The sequence below is a fragment of the Apus apus genome, chromosome 5, assembly GCF_020740795.1.
Source record: "Apus apus isolate bApuApu2 chromosome 5, bApuApu2.pri.cur, whole genome shotgun sequence".
NCBI classification, from domain to species: Eukaryota; Metazoa; Chordata; class Aves; order Apodiformes; family Apodidae; genus Apus; species Apus apus.
Window position 1 is genome coordinate 30,078,696 of NC_067286.1, and position 21,183 is coordinate 30,099,878.

Below are 21,183 nucleotides of genomic sequence, written 5' to 3' on the forward strand. Positions count from 1 at the left end.
AATACAGCTCATGGAAAGAAGGTACTCATCTGTTACAGGAATCTCTGGTTTTAGCATACAGAGCAACACTGCTACTCTTGCCTCAGCTACCACATGCTGTAACCTTAGTGTGGTTTTATCTGTGAGCCTTACAGGAATGCCTGCACCCTGACTGCAAGGTAGACATGCCACAGTCCAGGCTCCCTTAGCAACTTCCAAATGCCAGCAAGCACACAGAGAGATAGAAGCACAATGCAGTGTTAAATCAGGTAAACTGACCAAGTCAGCTGAAAGGATTAAAGGCTCTGAACAGGACCCATTCTCCCCAAAACCACTTCACTTAAATTAGCATTTATTGAAGCCATTTCCACAGTACCTGAACATACAGGAGTTTTGTTCTGTACAGAAGAGCCGCTAATAGGCTTGCCATCAGGTGTCACACACCAGCAGTATCCAGTGTAGGTGTGGCACTGCACCTGTTGAATAAAACAAAGAGCAGGCATTTCATTTCTCACTATCACTCAGCACTTTTACTGTAATCCAGCATCCCAACCCAGGCACATCACAAACACATGCTGCAAAGTAAGGAGTTCACATAGAAGAGTATCTTCGATAACGTTACCTTTTTTTTCCCTTCACTTCCCTCCCCAAAGGAAGGAGAGTTCTCCTACTCCAACTCCTTTAGCTGCAATTCAGGAGGCAAAACAAGGTACAAGTAATCAGCTGAGAACACTTCAGTCTGGGGATGCAGCAATTGCATCTCAGCTAATTTCATCCTCTTCTAAATCCTATTTACCGTTTAACACTAAATAGTTGTCTCTCTGCATCGCAGCTGGAATGTGGAAAGGCCATCCTGGCCCAATTCCACAGATGCTGCTTGAGAACAGTGTCTGTGGGTGTATCAAGAGCATTTTATTCAGTAAACATGGCTAGAAGAATGCAACACTGACTTATGTTAACAAACCTTCTCCAGACAGATTTAAGCTCTCTCTTGTTCCTATGCCAACCTAGGCAGTAGGAGCAAGATTCAACATGCTTGCTGTTCATGTACTGACAGAGACTTAAGAATATTTGATGAAGACTCTAATGAGTCAAAAGGTACATAGCGCAAGAGTCACCCTGCTAAAATTCAAAGTTCTTCTGAACTGAACATCTAAGAGTTGCCCATTTCCTTCCTTCACCACAGAAGGACACCAGAATGACTTGTTCAGATGTGAACCTCTAGAGTGAGACTAGATAAATCCCAGTCTAGCAGACTGCTCTTCATAACATCTATGCAGATATTATTTCAGTGGTACAATAGTTTCATCCATCTTAACAAAAGGCTTACTGCCTTTGTCTCATCCTTCGTGGAGTGGCCAGTATTAGGATGAAATTCAGGATGTCTAACTTCCCCCTCGAGACAAAAATAAATTATCATGGAGGCATCTGTGTAAATACTAACAGGTTCCAAAATCCTTTCTGGCAAACGAGCTTTCATTTGTGGCTGAGTGTGCACACCAGTGCTTTCAGCATCTTGAAATGGCACAGAAATGCCTATCTTACTATAAGCTAAAGATGGCTCCTTCAATATGGTTCTCAAAAAAACCTGTGGAATGAGATCACTTCAGAAGCTGCCTTATTATGCTTGTAAATTGAATTCTGTCCATTCTGTCTCCAAACAAGTTCATTGAAGTCAATTTCCCATTCCAGTCCTCTCCACACAGAAGAGAAGAGTGATGGGGTGTTTGGGCTGATCCCTTCATTAGGGATCCTTCAGAGTCATTCCCCCTTGCTGACAGCTGGTTCCGATTCTCTAAGGTAGCAGAGTTTCCTCAGACTTAACAGTCTTTTTAAAAGGCTTTGAGTATCACATAAAACATGATCTAAGAGCAATTATAACACAGAACCATGTGTTTATATTGGGTTTTACTCAAGTGCAAATTAATCATTTTGCCTCAAATTGACTCTTAGCAGCTAAAATCAGCGATAATTTCATGCACCATGTTAGTGAAGTCACTGTAACTGCCATCTGCAAATTTTCATTTTATTCTTACTATTTCACAAAATTGATTGCAAATCACTCAAAAGCACTACAAATACAATTAGCAATAATCAAGTTGCAAAATATTCCTTACTGTACAGCATAATAAATTGCACATTCAAAGTGAGTGTGATGGAACTGCTTGGGTTTCTGTGTTTAGTGTTTTATCTTTGCTGATCTCACATTATTGCATTCCCAACAGCAAGAGAAGCTGTATTTACATCTGAGCACTAATTGTAAAAATCCTACCCAGAAACAGACCAAAATTTCAGGACAGGGTCTTGAATTCTTCAGACAGGACCATTCTATATTACCTTACAGAAAAAGTCCAGTGTACCCAGCATTTAAAAATTCCAAGTGTTAGTGACCTGATAGTCCGTTAGCCAAGCCTTCAGAAAATAAAGTACATGGCAGAGGAGTCAAAAAAATATACTGACATAAATTTAGGATATATGCATTAAGAACATTTTATGCAACTCATCTCAATGGAGAGCTACTAAAATTACATACACTCATTTATGCAAGTCAAGCACATTACATTCATAAAAGCAAAGTAATTTTATAAATAAACAAATGGTCTTCCTTGGACTTCCATGCCCCTTTCTTCCCCTTGCCTCCATTAAGAAAGAAAGAATAAGAAATAAATCTGATTGGCAGTACTTTCACAACCACATGTTCTACTGCAGCACCAAGGGACTTCCTTACTAGGGACAATAGCAGCAATCATATCTCAGCCTTTATCCTAAAAGCCAGACAACTACCTATAAAGAACAGACACTTCAGAAAGCTCAAAAATCATGGTAGCTGGCTTTCCTGAATGTCCTCATGATGAGATGCTACCTTTCACCTTGATACTTCAGCACATTTACGTCCTAACAGTGGCCTACACTCTCTATAGAGTTTGCAGCTTAAAGGCTGGGAAAAAAACCTGGTATACATTTCACCAGTTACATAACCCTGATATGGCATTGAAAAAAAGGTAATAGCTGATCCAGAATAATTTCTACAGAGTTTGTTTACACAATGTTTAAAGTGTCAACTATGTTAGAAAGTGTTGAACTTTTTGTTTCTGCTTCTTCCAAAGCTAAGCACTGTATAAGAGAAAACAGTACCAATTGTACTTACAAAATTAACTCAGTTGCTAACCCAGCTGCAGATACAGGACACTCATTACTGTTGGAAAGGCACATGACAAAATTTCACATCTCAAATTAACATACACCTCTCCAACAGCTGAACATTTTAAGGTATATAATAGGGAATCAGAGAAATAAAACCTGCAAGTCATTTGAGGTCTTTCAACAGATTTCCCATTAACACCTACACTTAAAAAAAAAAATCAAACTGCAGCTTAAAGCCCTGCAAGGACCTGAATCTGTGATCATGCAGGATACCCTCCAGGTGAGAGATATGAGATTTGAACTGTCTCAGCTGAAGGATGAAAAGTATAAGGGACAAATCCAACAAAAATTGTTTTGCCACCCTTGCCCAAATAAGAGTGCAGCAGCAGCTCCTCTGTTCCCCCCTGCCCCTACAATGTGTGAAATCAAACACCAGCTGACACAATAACCACTAGCCCCATGAATAAACACCTGCTCTTATCAAGTTCATTACAGTATGAAAACATTAGAAGCATTAGTCACTAGCAGACAACCCTGCCTCTTAATTTCCTGAGAGAAAACCCAGCAGGTTTCTTCAATATCTCACTGGCAATGCCAGAATCTGATTCCCAAGCAGTCCAATGCTTCTGAACAAGCCAGCAGCAGCACCTCTTCACAGACACTTGACAAAGGAGGATTAAGGAGTTGTTTCCAAAAGATAAACTGGAAATGGGAGTGGAATTTCATGCACATGTATGAGGGAGAGAATAGGGGCAAAGCAGTAACTCTGTAATGGCTGAAAGTAATCTCTATGGAGTTACAGAAAGGAGAAGTTTGCTCTAAGAAGCTTGAGAGTGCCTTGGACAAGCACTGGGCTGAGGGAAGGAACAGCAACACTCAGACTGGCCTTTCACTGCTAGTCACATGAAGAGTTTGGTAACCAAAAAAATGTGTCCATATGTATTTATATCTTCCCTTCTACTCTACTCTCATGAGACCCCACCTGGAGTACTGTGTCCAGTTCTGGAGCCCCCAACACAAGAATGACATGTACCTGCTGAAGCAAGTCCAGAGGAGGGTCACAAAGATGATCAGAGCGCTGGAGCCAGCTATGGAGACAAGCTATGGAGAGAGTTGGGCTTGTTCAGTCTGAAGAAGAGAAGGCTCCAGAGAAACCTTACAGCAGCCTTCCAGTACCTGAAGGGGCCTACAGGAAAGCTGAGGAGGGACTTTGTACTGGGAGTTAAAGGAGTGAAAGGACAAGAGGTAATGGCTTTAAACTGGAAAAAGGTATATGTTTAGATTAGATCTCAAAAATTCTTCACTATAAGTGTGGCAAGACACTGCAACAGGCTGCCCAGAGACGCTGTGGCTGCCCCCTTGCTGAGGGGCAGGTTGGATGGAGCTTGAGCAATCTGGTCTTGTGGGAGGTGTCCCTACCCATGGCAGGGGGGTAGGAACTAGATGATCTTTAAGGTCCCTTCTATCCCAAACCATTTTATGGTTCCTATTCCATTGCAAATCAAACATTTCCTGGCTCCTTCCATCATGGAGGGTAAAGAGAAGAAAAACATTCCTTGTGCATTCAACACAATACTTCTTATGAGAGAAGATAAAACATTCAGCTTTGAATAGTACTGCTGAGGGCTGAGGGTGAGGGTAGGCAGCAGAGCTACTGCCCACATTCCCAGCATGAGGCAAGGCTCCAAACCCTGGAAACACACAGACAGGTGCTCCTTGTAAACACTGCAAATACAGCTAAATAAAATGTTCCAAGCTATTAGGTAATCTGGTTTGACCCAGAGAGCAGAAGCCAGTGTCACACAGCAATTCTTTAATCAAGCCTTTCCTTTGTTCAAACCATTTAGGCTCAGCTAGAGTGGCATACAATCAGCACAGTCCCTTTACAGACAATTTTAGGGACCTATTAATCACTTTGCATCCTAAGTTTGAGCTTCTTTGGGACTGCAACCTCTTAAATCTTGTCATTTTTTTTGCTCCCTGATCACATTTCATTCTTCCCAAATGATGTTGAGCAGACAATTATTCCCACCAGGACTTTGTAGCAGCCACCACTCAAGTCTATGCACCATTCAATAAATGCTTGCTCCACCGGTATTTCACTGTTCATATAACCAGGGAAAGAACTGATTTGTTGCAAAAGAATCATAGCTGTAGCCAAAGGCTCCCCCAACACACGCTCTGACACAGACAGCATTTTCAGCTCAGGATAGGGATGCCCAGGAGAGGGTCTTCTTCTTTTGATGCAGAATGCAACCCTTTAATGTTAAGAATTATCTTACATTGTTGCTTTCCCTAAGGATGTCAGCTCCTGCTTTAAGAATCTATACAGTTGCTTTCTTGACTGATACTTGTTGCAGAAATGCTCCACATAACCAAAATTGTTACTTTCTTACCCATCCATTGGTTTCAAAGGTGCAGGAACAGGACATTGCCCTCAGCTAGTGAGGAAGGCGACCAGCCCAGCTGAACAGAGATCTGGTTGCACCTCGGGGTAAAAAGGAGAGTTCATGGCCTTTGGAAAAAGGGATAGGCCACTCAACTCAGAAGAGCTACAAAGATGTTGTGAGGTTAAGCAAGGAGAAAATTAGAAGGGCCAAAGCACAACTTGAAGTTAATCTGGCTTCAACTATTAAGGACAACAAGAAATGCTTCTACAAATGTATTAGCAACAAAAGGAGGACTAAGGAGAATCTCTATCCTTTATTGGATGCAGGGGGAAACTGATGAAGGATGACGAGAAGGCTGAGGTATTAATGCCTTCTTTGCCTCAGTCTTTAGCAGTAGGACCAGTTGTTCTTTGGGTACCCAGCTCCCTGAGCTCGAAGACAGGGATGGGAGCAAACTTAAGGCCCCATAATCCAAGAGGAGATCATTAGCAGCCTGCTGTACCATGTAGACATACACAAATCTATGGGGCCTGATGGGATACATCCAAAAGTCATGACGGAGCTGGCAGAAGTGTTCACCAAGCCACTTCACATCATTTACCAGCAGTCCTAGTTATCCAGGGAGGTCCCAGGTGACTGTAGAATGGCAAATGTAACCCCCATCTACAAGAAAAGTCAGAAGGAGGACCTGTCAGAAGGAGGATCCAGGGAACTACAGGCCTGTTTGTCTGATCTCCATGCCAGGGAAGGTTGTAGACAAAATCCTCTTGAGTGTCATCATGCAGCAGATGCAGGACAACCAGCTGATCAGGCCCAGTCAACATGGGTTCATGAAAGGCAGGTCCCTGTTTGGCACATCTGATCTCCTTATATGACAAGGTGATCCACTTAGTGGATGAGGGACAGACTGTGGATGTTGTTTACCTGGCCCTTAGTCAAGCCTTCAACACTGTTTCCTGCAGCATTCTCCTGAAGAAACTGGCTATGTATGGCTTTGACTGGTGTACTCTTCACTGGGTAAAAACTGGCTGGATCCTGCACTTGGGTCACAACAACCCCCGCCGCACTACAGACCTGGGGAAGAGTGGCTGGAAAGCTGTCCAGCAAAGAAAGGACCTGGGGGAATTAGTCGACAGCTGGCTGAACATGAGCCAGCAGTGTGCCCAGGTGGCCAAGAAGGCCAACAGCCTCCTGGCTTGTATCAGGAACAGAGTGGCCAGCAGGACCAGGGAGGTGATTGAGCCCCCGTGCTCAGCCCTGGCGAGGCTGCACCTCAAGCACTGGGTGCAGTTCTGGGCCCCTCACTTCAAGAAGGGCATTGAGGTGCTGGAGCATGTTCAAAGAAGGTTAACAAAGCTGGTGCTGAGCCTGGAGAACAAGTCTTACGAGGAACAGCTAAGGGAATTAGAGTTGTTTAGGGTGGAAAACAGGAGGCTGAGAGGAGACCTTCTCATTCTCTACAACTACCTGAAAGGAGATAGGAGCAAGGTGGGGGTCAGTCTCTTTTCCCTAATAACAAGAGATAGAATGAGAGAAAATGGCCTCAAGTTGTGCCAGGGGAGGTTTAGAGTGGATATTAGAAGAAACTCCTTCACTGAAAGGGCTATCAAACACTGGAGCAGGCTACCCAGAGAGGTGGTTGAATCACCATCCCTCAAGATGTTTAAAGAACATGTAGATGTGGTGTTTGGGAACATGGTTTAGCACTGGACTCAGTAGAGTTAGATTAATGGTTGGACTCGATCTTAAAGGCCTCTTCCAAGAAGAAAAATTCTGTTGTTATCTTCATCTCAACATACAAATGAGAAACACAATGAGAGCTGCAGGAAGAAAGGGGGTACATAAGTAGCAGATAAATTTACGGAGTAGTATTTACAGAGCTACAGTCTTTTAGAGAAAAGATGTCTTTATAAAAAAAACAGAATTATCTAATAATTAAACCCCAGATTCTTTTTAAAGAAAATTTCTTTAGCAAGACACTATCCTTCTGAAAGGAGATGTTAACTCCTTGAAAGCTTAAGTATTGCTAGAGCATGAGCATTAAATAATGGAATAACAGTATCCAGGGAATGCAGGACATCTGAACTCAGTGCCCTGCAGCACCATGCTGCATTAAGGAATGAGTCTGAAATTCTGTCCAGCATGGTGCTACACTGGCCAATGCAGAGGAACAGACTTGGATTGTGAGGTCACAGATTGCTGAAACAGGGGCTTGCTTCCCCACTTCTTTAGAAATGGGTATGTTGGTGGGACTTAAGAGAACACAGTACTTTGTATACACATTAGCATAGCATAGAATGAAACTATTGCTGTGGATCTTAATATACATCACTATTTCCAAACAAACTTGTATCACCAGATGTGGGAGTGTTCTGGAAGGTATCTGATAACAAAACTGGTCAGCCCACTTACTGGTCGTATAAGATGACAGGTTTGACAGATGCACTTGCTATAAAAGAAATCTCAGTGCTGCCCCAGAACTGCATCAGCAGCTGTATCTTTGAGAGCCCTAAAGTCAAAGAAACTCTCCAAGGAGACCTGCTCTCAGTCACTTGTATGCAGACTTGCAAGGAAAAGAAGCCACAGCTAGACAGTGGAAGGTGTTGGCAAATAGCAAGACAGACCACAAAAAGCCCCACAAGACTGCACCCCCAAAGCAGGGTTAACATTATTCATGTTCATATAATCTGTCTGAAACGGATACTGTTTAAAACCTCAGCAACCCTTTCTGAAAAACTGCTTGGGGGAAAACTATGAAGAATGCAAGTCTCTCTCAGCCCATGGCAACAAGCCCAATGGAACTAGGCAGCAAAAGAAAGTGTGTAGATTACCCAATAGAGCCTGTTGTTTATGAAGAACAAATCACAGCAGGTTAAGTGCAGCATGGAAAGGGAATGGCATTTATGCAAAATACAGCATAACAGCAAAAAGGAGAGAGCAAGTCTTGGGAACATAAACAGGTTTTAGTCATGTCCGATTTTGCACAACAGTATATGATCTCAGTTATCCAATTAATCAAATTACTCATATCAAACAAACATTCTTATGTTGTGAATAACTCCAATTTTATCTGCAGGCTTATATTACTGCAGGCTAAGTCCAGACAGTTTTTGTTATAGGAAGTAATATTCCCCATCCAGCCTGAAATAAAGAATAGCAATTCCAGAGTAATTAATCAGATCTGCTCCCATTTACAGTCACCCCATCATGCCTGCAATACCACCACCCTCTTCCATGCTGCAAATCCATGCCACACTTAGGTGTGCAAGTAGCGCTAAAAAGGGATTTGGTAAGATCTTTGCAATACACAAACTCCCAAAATAAGGGAAGCAGCAGACATGGTGCATTGCAACAGTTGCAAAAAAACAGTGAATTGACAGGTGACCGCTCCTCTTCTTACAGTACACCACTCATTATAACTGACTATGCCTAGGAAAACTGGCCAAACACACCAGAGCGGGTGGCAACACTTAGTCTAGATTTTACAGGCAATGAAAAAAGATTATACAAGAGTTTAAGACACACAGGATGTCTCTCTCATGCAGGGTTTAAATGCAAGCAAAACCAAGCTTTTTCTTCAGGCCCTCCTCTCATTTACCCTTGTTACCACATCTAATTGTGGGGTCTGAGAACCAGCTGTCCTGCAGGGATGCAGGAGATGAGACAAGCACCACCTCCCCTCTGCAGCCACTGCCCCATGTAGCACATGCTTCCTATCACAGAACAAGAGTAGCTATGTTGTCTTCACCAGCCTACAGACCCATCCAATTTGTGGTGGATCCAGCCCCAAAATTCACAGTTCTGTACTGCATGTAATGCCAGTAACTGGAAAGGGCAGATGTGAGGTCCTTTCAGAGGAACCACCTCACAGCGCTGCTTTCCGTGTTCACCCATAGTGACTGCAATTTAGTTCATGATCAAGAGGATAATGAAGAGCAACAATTCAGTCTGGCTAAGACCAAGCAGGTTCTGTGAACATACAGTTACAAATGCAGCTCCCAAACACCTGCACTGCTCACGTTTTGCACTCCTGCAAAGCTTTCAAGAATTTCCAACACTTAGACAAAAACAGATCATCTGGGGTCTGACAGCAAGGATGATGACGCAGGCTTGAACACCTACAAAAACAGAGACTCAGCTCAAGACTCAAAAGCAAGTCTTCCACATCTTTAGTGAGTGCTATAAGAATTAAGACACTTCTTATTCTAAATATATGCAAGCATCTTTGTTTCCTTTCTCATCAGATTTTTTTTCTCCTACCCAAAATATTCCTCCAATAACAGTTAGATTGAAGGCAGGAAGCTGTTGAAAAAATTTCCACAGCCAAATCTACACACAGACTATGCCCTACAGCTTATGCATCTGATTAAATTCTTGTTGGGATGGGGATTCAAAGTTGAAGAGCATGGTGGGTATCTCCCTTAAAACTCTTGTTGAAAGATGCTGCTCTCTTCTGGACTTCCCAACTATATTTTGGAGTTTGGATGGAGCAACTCTCTGGGTCCTGAAGCAGAATAAACTAACAGAAGTTCAGAGCTGATTTCAGCAAGACTTCAGGGACTTCAATAACTGGTCTACACAGCTTTCCTGCAGACCAGAACCTGAGGGTACCAATTCTCTGCACAAGAGATGCAGCTTCCAAAGCACCTCCACCAGACGAGATCTATTTATGAGTTACTGGAAGCAAAACCTATTTAGACTGTTCACCAAAATTCTAATTTTTATACAAAGACCAAAATAAAAGTTTATTTAAATTTGGACAAGAAGCTAAAGCAACTATTTGTCTCAAATGCAGGTTGAAACCAGTTAGCTTCCTCAGACATTGTTTTTCATTCACAGCTTATGCAGGGACAATGACATTAAATGCTGCAATATCAATTATTAAGCTGGTTCCTGAGGTATGTGGAAAGTGAGGTATTTTTACAATCCAAGGAGTGATACTACTTTCAGCTAATTCCTGCTACAAAGGGATCAGAGACTTCCTTCATCATGCCAGGTAAAACAAAAGCATTTTAGTGTTCACAGATAGGGCTGAACAGAGAAAAAATGTGAAATACCTCTTGGCTGTCAGCTGAAAATACACGATTTTTGTCTGCAACTTCATGCTACTTCATGCTGCCCCTCCACTGACAACTGAGGCTGGCCAGAGAATGTGCAGAAGGGAGGCCCAGAAATTGCTCAGTGATCCAGACACCAGACCTAACCTTCCAAGTAAACCTGCCTGAAACAAAGTTTTATCAACTGCTCTCTCAGTCCAGCTTATTAGGATAAAAATTTCACCTGCACCCCCGACTTTACTCTCCAAGAGACTGATGGACAGCTGAAAGACACTGGGAAGTCAGCTTTCCTTCCTTTTTTTTTTTAACTCTAAAGTTTAACATAGAACATGTAGCTGGCCCACTGTTAGGTGTTTTTATAGTTACTCCCCTCCAGTGCCAACATAACCTAAATAGCTCTGCACAAAATCAAATTTCAGCAACTGAGAGTGTAGTTCAACTGCTAGGAACTGCAGCCAACTTCTCTTATCCCCACCTTCCCAAGACTGTCCACACTGTACACAAATACGATGCTGCTCCAAAGTAGCACACAAAGTTGGCAGGATGGATAAAACTTTTCCCAATTCACCATTAAAGAACAAAACCAAAAACAATCCCACACACCAGATAATGTAAGGGTAAGGCTGAGGGGAGGAATAAAAACTTTTTTGGTAGGTTATCACAAAAAAAATATATCTTTTTTCTCCTCTTCCCCTAGGCATCACAAAGTGTTTGAACCAACCCCAAAGCTTTTTGTCTTTCTCATCTTTTTGAAGCCAATATTGATTATATTTTGGAATTATTTTTTCAACTTCAAAAGACTTTGCGAACAATAGTTAATGAATCCTAACATTTCTGACACACAACATTGCTAGAGGAGTGCTAGAGGCAGGGAAGCTAAAGCAAAAAAAGGTTGTGATTTACGTGAAAAGTTGACAAAGTAAAGGTCATCAGGACTGCAGGATTTTGGCTTTTAAGATGCAAGCCAAACTGAGCAAACATACCACTACTACCTGTTAGGGATCTGCACTTGAGTGATTTTTAACATGCAGTTCAGTTAGCACTGGGACACTACTTAATATGCTAGTGGTAACAGGACCAAGCATCACTCTTCATTTCTACCCTACATCTCAGGAAGTTACTCTTCCTCTCAGAACCTCCTTCATAAGTGCTTTCTTTTTGCCCTAACTACTTCAACTTCTCTGGAGTTCAGTAGGACCTCTCCCAGTCCAGCTATTTCTGAAGGATGCTTAGTGACCAGAATTGACGATTCATTTTTCACAGATATTAAAGGTCAAGAAACCATAAGTATGCTCCTGCTATCCCTGCCTGGATAATTGCTTCTCAAGAGAAGCAGCATTACAAAACAGTCTGCAATTCCAGCACATCATTCAGTTCCAGCAAAAATTAAAAACCCACACAAGGCAGTCTTGTCACCTCTCTGCCAGACCCTCAAACCACAACAGGGCACAGAACAGGAAACAGAACTCTGTCACCACCAAGTATCCTGCAGAGGGAAGAGGCTCAATAGACCACTCCTTTTTGCTGGGGTAGATGAAGCACAAGTAACAGCTGCAGAAGCTTGGTCCACCCTGTTCTGTGTGAACCATAGCTCTCCTTGCAGCTCACCTTCAGGGAAAATCTACTTCCCCTGCAATTTGTTTTTGTTTCTGTGCTATGCTGGACACTGATTCCATTTGTTTCAGTGCTACACTGGAGGTGGATGCCATTCCATATGTATGTGTCTTTTAAGGTACAGTGACCAAATCAAAGCTTCCAGTTAGTTAAACAAGTCCCTGCTTTCAACACTATCACTGAGTGTGCGCCCATGCTGTTACCATCACTTGGCTCATGCCTTAACAGTGAGTCTCCTGCAGCCACTGGCAGCTTGGCTGAAGGAAGCCAACAGAAATTTTACCTGTGTGAATGATCCATCCTCATTGCATTCTGGAATGAAGACTGCTTCCTGGGGCTTCTTTGCCTGTTCCAGTGCTTGAGCTCTCTCTAACCGACACTTGCTTTGGCCCACATCTGCAAAAGGGAAAAGCAAAACCCACTTAGATTGCAAATACCATTTGGCCTCTTCAAAAGCTACCAGATGCACCATGCAGCTGTGGGGGAAGGAAAAATCCCAAACAAATACAGGGTACCAAGGAGCATTACCTGCACATAACAAGGCAGCTGTGGAGTTAGCATTCATGATCCCAAATACAAACCCAGACAACCAAACTACAAGCCAGCTAATGAGCCTAAGGTCCTAGGCAACAGTCTTTATGGTCATCCAAGGGCTCTGGAAGGTTTTTCCAGCAAGTGCTGGAGCACAATGTCCAGGAAGTAAAAGGCCTTCCTGAGGGGAGTTCTGTTTATATTAATATTAATGGCCTGAGATTGGGTGGCTGAGCATAAGCCAAGTAATTCAGGCCCAGAAGTGAGCAATGTGGAAGAAGGGATGGCCCCAGCAAAGCTTCTTTTCTAAGCAACTCTCCTAGGAAGATGCTAAAATAACCAGTCACTTATCTCAACTTCCACCTTTGTGTAGGTCAGATAAGGTAGATCTGCCATTGCCTGCAGTTACCTGAAGCCCAGCTTCTGCCTCTAGTCTGAGTGCTCACAGCCAGGTGTGCGTTATACTTTCTCAGGTCAGTTACTTTGCTGCCAAGAAAAAAGATTGCTCTGCAAGCAGAGCTTGAAGGGGTTAAGATCTCAGCTCTGCACTTATTTCAGATGGTGGCAGCATGTGGTACGAGTTTAACCCTTTCCAGGTCCAGGTCACTTACAGAGTGTAGACCCAGACAAGTCTAACACTGATGACTGATGAGTCAAAGAGGAGAGTTCTGCCCCTGCAGAGATAGAGATTGACTCAGTGTTTACACTTAAAAACATGTCTAACAGTACTGCTCTTCAGTCCAGAAAGAAGAAAAACAGCAAACATCTGTTGCCATGAGACTGAGAGAAACCAGCAGCTTCTTCCTTTTCCCATTAATCTACTGACTGAAAGATTTTCAGCGCAGAAATTGCAAAATCTGACCATCAGAATCTTTCAACAGCATCACAGAGAGATCAAGGTTGAATCCCCATTCTACCAGGTATGGAAAACACATGGGTTAACAGAAAAATTCCACTAGATCCCAGAAGATCCCATATTCCACTTCACAGATCAAATAAACTTAAACAACAGAATCACTAATACCAGCACAGAAATTAGAAAGCCAATCTGGGTTCTCAGATCAACTGAACTCCCATTGCATGGCAATAGAAGCAATTTCCATCTAAGCACATCTAGATGCAGAAACCAATGACAGTGCTGTAAATAGTTTCAAGAAAGAGACCAAAGCTTTCGAGCCAAATACTTTATTTACACAACCGATGACTCAAGAGATTAAGTTTCCACTTTGCCAACAGTTTCATTTTAAACATATCACATTACTCCCAAAAAGGATTTCACAAGTCTTCTAAAATTATGAAAATCAACCCCTTCTCTTTGGAAAAAGTCATTATTCATGGCAACAGTACTTAGCATAGATGCCTGTAGCTTAGGCACTGGGTTACAAAGCTAGAGTGCCTGTATCAACTCTGCCACTGACCCACTGAGTGACTACAGGTCTGTAGTCTGTACACTCTTCCTATGACCTTGTGTCCCTCCTGATCCTATGTTGCTCATCTTCAGGCTGCAATTTGTTTGTGGGGCGTTTGCTCAATACCCTTAGGACATGAAGCTTTGATCTCAGGTAAACTTGTTATAAGCTTATAAAGAGCAAGACTTACTCACAGAATGAGAAGACTTAGATAAATTTACACCAAGTTTAGAGAAGTGACTTTTTTCTAATTAGCCATGATATAACCTATAAGCTAGAATTTTCCTTTTTTCCCTGCTGCTTGCCAAAGTGACTATATGATCAGCCTTATTTGCACAGCTCCACTGGAGGACAGTCCTGACAGAGGTACTGACCATTCCAACATACACATTCTTTCAGCTGAAAAGGAAGCATTGGCAATGCTGTTAACTGGAACACTTAGCTGTCACCTGAAGATCTGTTCAAGCTTGAGAGTTTAATCTTGTTTGGCATGACATAGGACATCATTACAAAACCAGATGGTGTGGGGACACCTGCTTTAAAACTAGCTGTCTGACTAAAATCACCTTCAAGTTCTGCTTCACAAAGACAACTAAGTAGCAAAAAAAAAAATCAACATGGATTATGCAGATCTGCCTTTATAAGGAAAGAAAAAAGTTGTGAATTTCTCATTTGACAATCAAAGCATAGACTCACAAAAGCAAATGTGTTATCTAGTCTCTCCATCTGAGGATACTGGACTGCAGACAGGCAAATCTGGTTCCTTTCCTGAACCTAAAGCAGGAGCATAAAGCATTTTCCACACAACATCTACTTCAGCGCTGGCGCACTCAACTACACAACTGAAACTGGATGCTCACCACATAGCTGGTAGGAACAAACATTTTGTGGTATTCCCTGCAGTACAAATACATTAGGAGCCCAGGCAGAAGGGAGACTAACTCAGATCTCTGTCCAATTTGTCTAATGAGCAGACAAACGTGCACACAATCAAGCCCTTACTATAAGAAGATAATACAACCATGTTACTACTAAAGTGACTATGTCCCTTCTGGCAATTCTAACAAGTCTTTATAGATTGAACTCTATTCTACCACCCAGTAGACCACACTGTGAAGCACACCACAGCATTTAAGAGCTCATTGTTGTTGCAGCATTCTCTTTTGCAATTCAACCCTTGGCTCAAGTGATGTCTCCCCAAACTACTGCTGCAGTGCAGAGAAGACTTTCTCCTGTTCTTGAATACTCAGCCCCATTTACTTCTCCCATCCTCCCTCATTGATTTCCAAAGGTCATGGCAGTCCTTTTACAGTCGTGACTTGGAACAACCACCTATATACTGGCTGGCTGGAGAGGTGTGTGCATATCCCTATCTTTTTTGTCTGTCATTTCACAGTTCAGTTCCAGTAAAAACAGTGCCTTTAATATCAACATTTACCAGTTTGTTTTTAAAAGGACTACTAATCCTTCTCTTCCCCACTCCACAGGCTGGTATTTTTATAATGTTTGCATCAGCATGTGATTTCAGTGGGATGACTTCACCTTGTTATTTTTTGCTTTGTTAATTATAAAATGTAATATATTACATAAGTGCCAAGTATTAAAAAGTAGCTGCCAAATAGTTCACCTCAAATAAGATTCCTTACAAATTTTGCTAAAGCCTGATGTTATTATATAGATTCATATATGCTATTCTGCATTTTGATTGCTTACCTGAGTGTTTCAGCACTTTCTTCCCTCTTAAAAATGTTCTCTGGAGTATCAAACACTAAGCTTCTAAAGCATAATGCCATTAATGCATTCCAGTTTCACAGTCCAGAAAGACTAAACAGAACCTTCTCCCTTCCATTTCTGCCTTACGTAAGGTGAAAAACCAAAACAGGATTACTTTTTTGGAAAAGCAAAGCTGTTTAATAATTTGACTTTACATATCTTCAAACTTCAGACAGATTTACTGCAGCTCAGAAAGTTGCCTTTAAAAGAAAATTCATTCTCAAGCTGGTAGCTGGCAACTTGTAGACTTTGAACTAAATGTGGTGTTTCTGACATCTGTGGCCTAATCTGCAGAATGCAGGTGCACATAATTTTGAATTTTGCAATGAAGTTGGCTCATTACCATGGCTGATCTTATCCATGAACAGTTTATTCAAATGAGACCATATCCCTCATAATATACGGAGTGCACTTCTGAATGCATCCCAAGAACTCCAGTATCCTCTCTTCAACAGAGGCAGTTCTGACACCACACAACATCATCATAAAAAGACCCAAGCTAAGCTAATAATATAAAGTAAAAGATTTCCAGGGATCCATATAACACTAGCAGCAAATTTGTACACTGCAACCACAAAAATATAACTATTTTAAATTCTATTTTGTTTTTATCAAAAGCTGAAAGGGCAAAAATTAATCCATGCAACTTTTGAACTAGTTCCATTAGGTAACTGTCTCACATACAGGCCAGGTGCTCAGGCATGAGGCAGTCCAGCTACACTGAAGTCAGCAGATTCATACCCATGTACTCCAGCCAACAATCTGTCTTTGCATAGAACAGGCAAAAATGAAACCTGAGCAAACTACAAAAACAAGCTGATCTGTCCCACAGAGTGTCAATCATTATCCTGGAATCTCCAACTTCTTCCTTTCATCCTGACATGCTTTGCTCCTGGTGCAATACTCACGTACCATTTCTACTCCAGAGTTCCCTAACTTACCTGGAGCATACAAAAAAATGAATGAATTTGTAAAGTGATTGAAAGTATAATTTCAGATTTTGCTGACTGCTGCCCAGGAGGGATCCACTCTTTTCTCCCTTAAGTGGGAATAAGAAAGATACAAGAAAAAAATAGGGATCTAGCAACTGGACAAAAGAGTGATTTCAAAATAGCATCCCCTATACAACAAGAACAGTAGGTAGAGGTGAAAGATTACTTCCAAACAATCCATCACTAGTCAGGAGACCTTCCCTTCCAGCACATTAGCCAAAAGTTGTGTTCACCCAGGTGTCTCAGATGGCCTGAAGACCCCTGTTACAATTCCCACCAGTATTTTAGATAGGTTCATTGTACATAGTGACTCCTCATCGAGCTCATCAAGCAGACTTTCAAACTCAACCATTATAAACCTACAGATAAGTTTTTAGAACACTCCCACCCTTTTTTTATTAAATAGGTCAAACAAGTTCCCAGAAACCAATCACTTAGCACAGAACTTCAGTGTTTTAAGCCACAGATATCCAGTATACCTCACAATCACTGCATAACCTTGACAGCTTACCAAGACTCATTTAACAAGTTTTTGTCCTGCTTCCCTGCAAAGTTTTGAGGCAGAACTCTTATTTGACATCAGATCTTAAGATGCCTGTTGACAAAAGATTCAGGTAGGAGTGCTTGGCTGTGCATTTTATGCACAGCTAAGCCATATGAAACTATTCTCTGGAATCTCATCAATAAGGCTCTATTTGTCTTGGATGCTGTAGTTTGATAATTTTAAGCTACTTCTGACTTTTAACCCTTTGTGATGTGTGACTGAGGGTTTGGAGGGAGTTCAGATAATTTTGTGCTGAAGGAATTTCATTGAAAAGCATGTGGGGAAGCTAGCAAATACTGAGAGCTGAAAAAAGTTATTGTTCCCAAAGGCTTCTTCTTTAAAGGTCCTTAGCTTCTTGAGAGAGCGCAGAGAGCTAAGCTGAATAAAAAATGTTCTGCTCTTACTACGGAAACCATTCTACTTGTCTTGGAACAAGCACAGTTCAAGTTATCAACACACAAAATTGGAAGCCTATGGTAATCTGGGTTGCAGAACTATGCCTTGCTGTCCACAATATACTACTTCTTTTCCTTATTTTAGTTACCTGGGATTTTTCCCTCCTCATGGAAAGAAGCACAACATAAAACTGCTCTTTTCATAAGGGTAAGCTGTTGGATACAGTATCTATCACTATTGCATGTGACTGGGCTCAATAGCCTATGGGATCCCTTACAGTTCTATAGGAGTTCCCCTGTAAAGCATCTGTCATGCAGAAGGAATAAAGGCTGTTAGAGGTTAACCTGCTGCCTTACTGCAGCAGTAGAAGGTGCTCAAACACTGCTGGTGATGCCTTCCTTTGTGCGAGTTCAAGGTACAGACCTGGCCAACTGCCTGCAGGTAGGCACACCTGGCTCACAACTGTACTTGTCAAGAGGGGTGATCTTCATGCACAGCTAGAGGTTATATTCCTAATGTGACTAGAAAAACAAAATACCTTTCAGTAGCAGCAGTTGTCAAACACTCCCAGCTTATTAGGTACCGTATGGTACCACAGGGTAAGGGGAGAAAAGGAAAGGAGAACACAAGAGAACAGAAAGTATACTTTAACTGTGGTTAAGGAAAAAAAAAAGTCTTTAGTTACTTCTTCAGGTCTCTGCAATCACAATACAGAGCAGGCTGTGTAGTTTGGCAATCAAGATTTTCTCCACTCCAGAAACAGACAGTTTTGCATATGGATCCCATGTTTTAAGTGAATGAACAGTGCCAGTTTGTGCTGGTATCAGCAGTGGAGTCGCTTATCTAAGCCACTCTGCTCAAGTGATGAAAGCAGAAGCAGGACTCCCACCCTACTGCCTCTTACTGTGGTATACAAAACCAGCACTGGCAAGAACAGTCCAACTGCTTCTTGGGACCTGGGAAGAAAGTTTGTGGGCTCCCAGCACTCAGAAAGCAGCACGATTCAAAGGCCTTTTTTATGCAATGGACAGAAGCTGTCACACAGCAGCAAAGCAGTGGGGAGAGAAAGAAACAAACATACAAGAAAGCTTTTTCGCCCCCAAGAGAAACTAACTTGAGAGCAGTATTTGTGAGCATGCTCATGATTCACCTAAACTATAAAGCTTGTTAATACATTGAAAAGGTATTTCCATGTTAGAAAAAGTAATTCTGACAAAGATACATTTTCACAATACTAAAAAAGCCTTCATGAACAAGTCAGTCTTAAATATATGCCTATTTATCCTTCCACAGGGATTTTAATTAGTTTCCCCTGTCCCTTTAACCAATTGCTAAAAACATCTGTGCCATCTGCCCTTGGAGTCAATTGCACCCTCAGAAATTGCACTCAACTTGATTTTTCACTTCACTGCAGAAGCAAACCATTTGTGTGACAATACATCAATATTCCTTTAAAAAGTCTCAGCTTCATCTTTAGCCTATGCTAAAGAAGAACTGAATTGAGAAACAATAATCTCACTTAAGTAGACGTGTAGCAGCAAACTGGCAAAAAAGAAGGCATGTAAAGCCTCACATTGATTCTGTCATAATTAGCTCAGCACAAAAAGGCTGTATATGTCTGAAAAGGGACTAGGCATCTAATGTGCACTGCATGCTCTTCCCACTCCACATTCCTGTCACTCAAATATATCTCAGTTCCTCACTGGCACAGGTAGCAAGGAAGTCCTCTCCATTCAGAATTTGATTTTGCATTTCCACAGAGGCTGCTCATTCTGCTCTGCAGATATCTATTCTGGCCTTTTTTCAGTGATGTTTCTGGCTCCTTTGCCTTCTTTCACTGATATTCTGGGTTTGTTCTTACTCCTGCCACCTAAACCCAGAACTCAGATACCCGTGCTGACAAGAATGTACAACTTCAACTGGATCACTCACAGAGCGCAGTATTAAATTCAAGGGTCTAAGAATCCAGTTTCTTAGAAGGTAGGGCTCCCATTCCTCCCCTCAAAGGCATTTGAAATCCACCTACCTTTGCACCGGCCACGGTGTGTCACGCTCAGACTCGACTCCCGGCACTTGGCTCTCTGGTAGTCACACATCGACTCGTATGTTCTGCCATCAGAGCCACAGAGGGGCTTGGATTGGGACCTGGAGCAATGCAGGTTACACTGAGGGTCTCTGTCACGGTCGCTTATTAAAAACTGAAGGAAGCGAAAAAAGGAGGGAGGGGGGGAAAAAATTGGTTTTGTTTTGTTTCCCAAAGCAGAGCACAGTGTATTTTGGTTTTATGAAAATAGCAGTATGGTCTATGATGCAGTCTTAAGTTGCCTACCAAAGCTGGCTTTACCTGAAGGTAGCTTAAAATGAAATACATACACCTTTAAAAAAAACAAGTCTTTGCCATTCTATTTTCTTTAATGGAATGCAAATATTACTCTGTCTCACCTCTGAAAACATAAGATGTGCAAAACCAAACAACCTACACAGGAAGGGCAACACTGACTCATAACAGCCCAGCTTGCCACAAACAGCATCTGGCACTACAGAATTTTAGGCAGAGGTGCAAGAAACTTATCACCGAGGATGGAGGAACCCAAATAACCAAGATTGGCCTTGTTACTTGAACCATGGCTGTGGCCAGCTATATGCCACCAGTTACTTGTTTTTTAAAGCATTATGTCATCTGTGGGTACCACCTGCAACAGCATACCTGCACACTCCCAAAGGAACACGTTTTGTTCCTTCTGATGACATCCCGCCCAGCTAGCAATCGCATTCAATACATCCCACGCGTCCCACAACCTAACTGCACACTATGTGAAAAGCTACTTCCTTTCAGAAGTTTGTCATCCTTGTGAAAAACCTCTTCTTCCCAAGATTTCAGTTTCAATGCAGTCTGTTTTGTATAAACGCAGCACTCCTTTCTTGTCACTCTCTCAATGCAAGCAATCCCAGTTTCCCAATTCCTTGCCCCAAAGACTCCCTCTGTACCACAATCACTATTAGTTCCCTTCTAAGACACTCTTTGGCTTCTCCCTTATCTTCTGGAGACAGGGAAACGCAACATGCATGAGTGACTCCCCATTTTTTGTCCGCTTGTTCCCTGCAAATCCCAACACCTAGTAGTAGTTTACTGTTGTACCCTCAACTGTACTCTGAGCTGCCTAGAGGGATACTCAGGTCTCTCTCCCAAGTTCATACTGTCTTACTGAAGACCTCAACTCCCAGTCCTCTTTCCATAACCACTGGAAGAGTTTCACCAGGACATGACAGTAGCAGTCCTTTTCAGTCAGTCCGACCTTTAACTACTACCCAAACCCAACCACCTGCTCATAAGAAGCTTTCAGAGGACTCTCA

The 21,183-nt window shown here is 42.1% G+C and overlaps 1 protein-coding gene across 2 annotated transcripts in view; it reads right to left on the minus strand.

Moving 5' to 3' along the window:
• SMOC1 (SPARC related modular calcium binding 1) overlaps positions 1–21,183 on the minus strand; it is a 129,485-nt gene that overhangs the window by 66,523 nt on the left and 41,779 nt on the right. For both annotated transcript variants that reach the window (XM_051621836.1, XM_051621835.1), the window contains exons 2-4: positions 19,856–20,027; positions 12,468–12,580; positions 356–455 (exon numbers count right to left, since the gene is read on the minus strand). In XM_051621836.1, the coding sequence (XP_051477796.1) occupies positions 356–455; positions 12,468–12,580; positions 19,856–20,027 (385 nt within the window). The remainder of the gene's footprint in view (positions 1–355; positions 456–12,467; positions 12,581–19,855; positions 20,028–21,183) is intronic.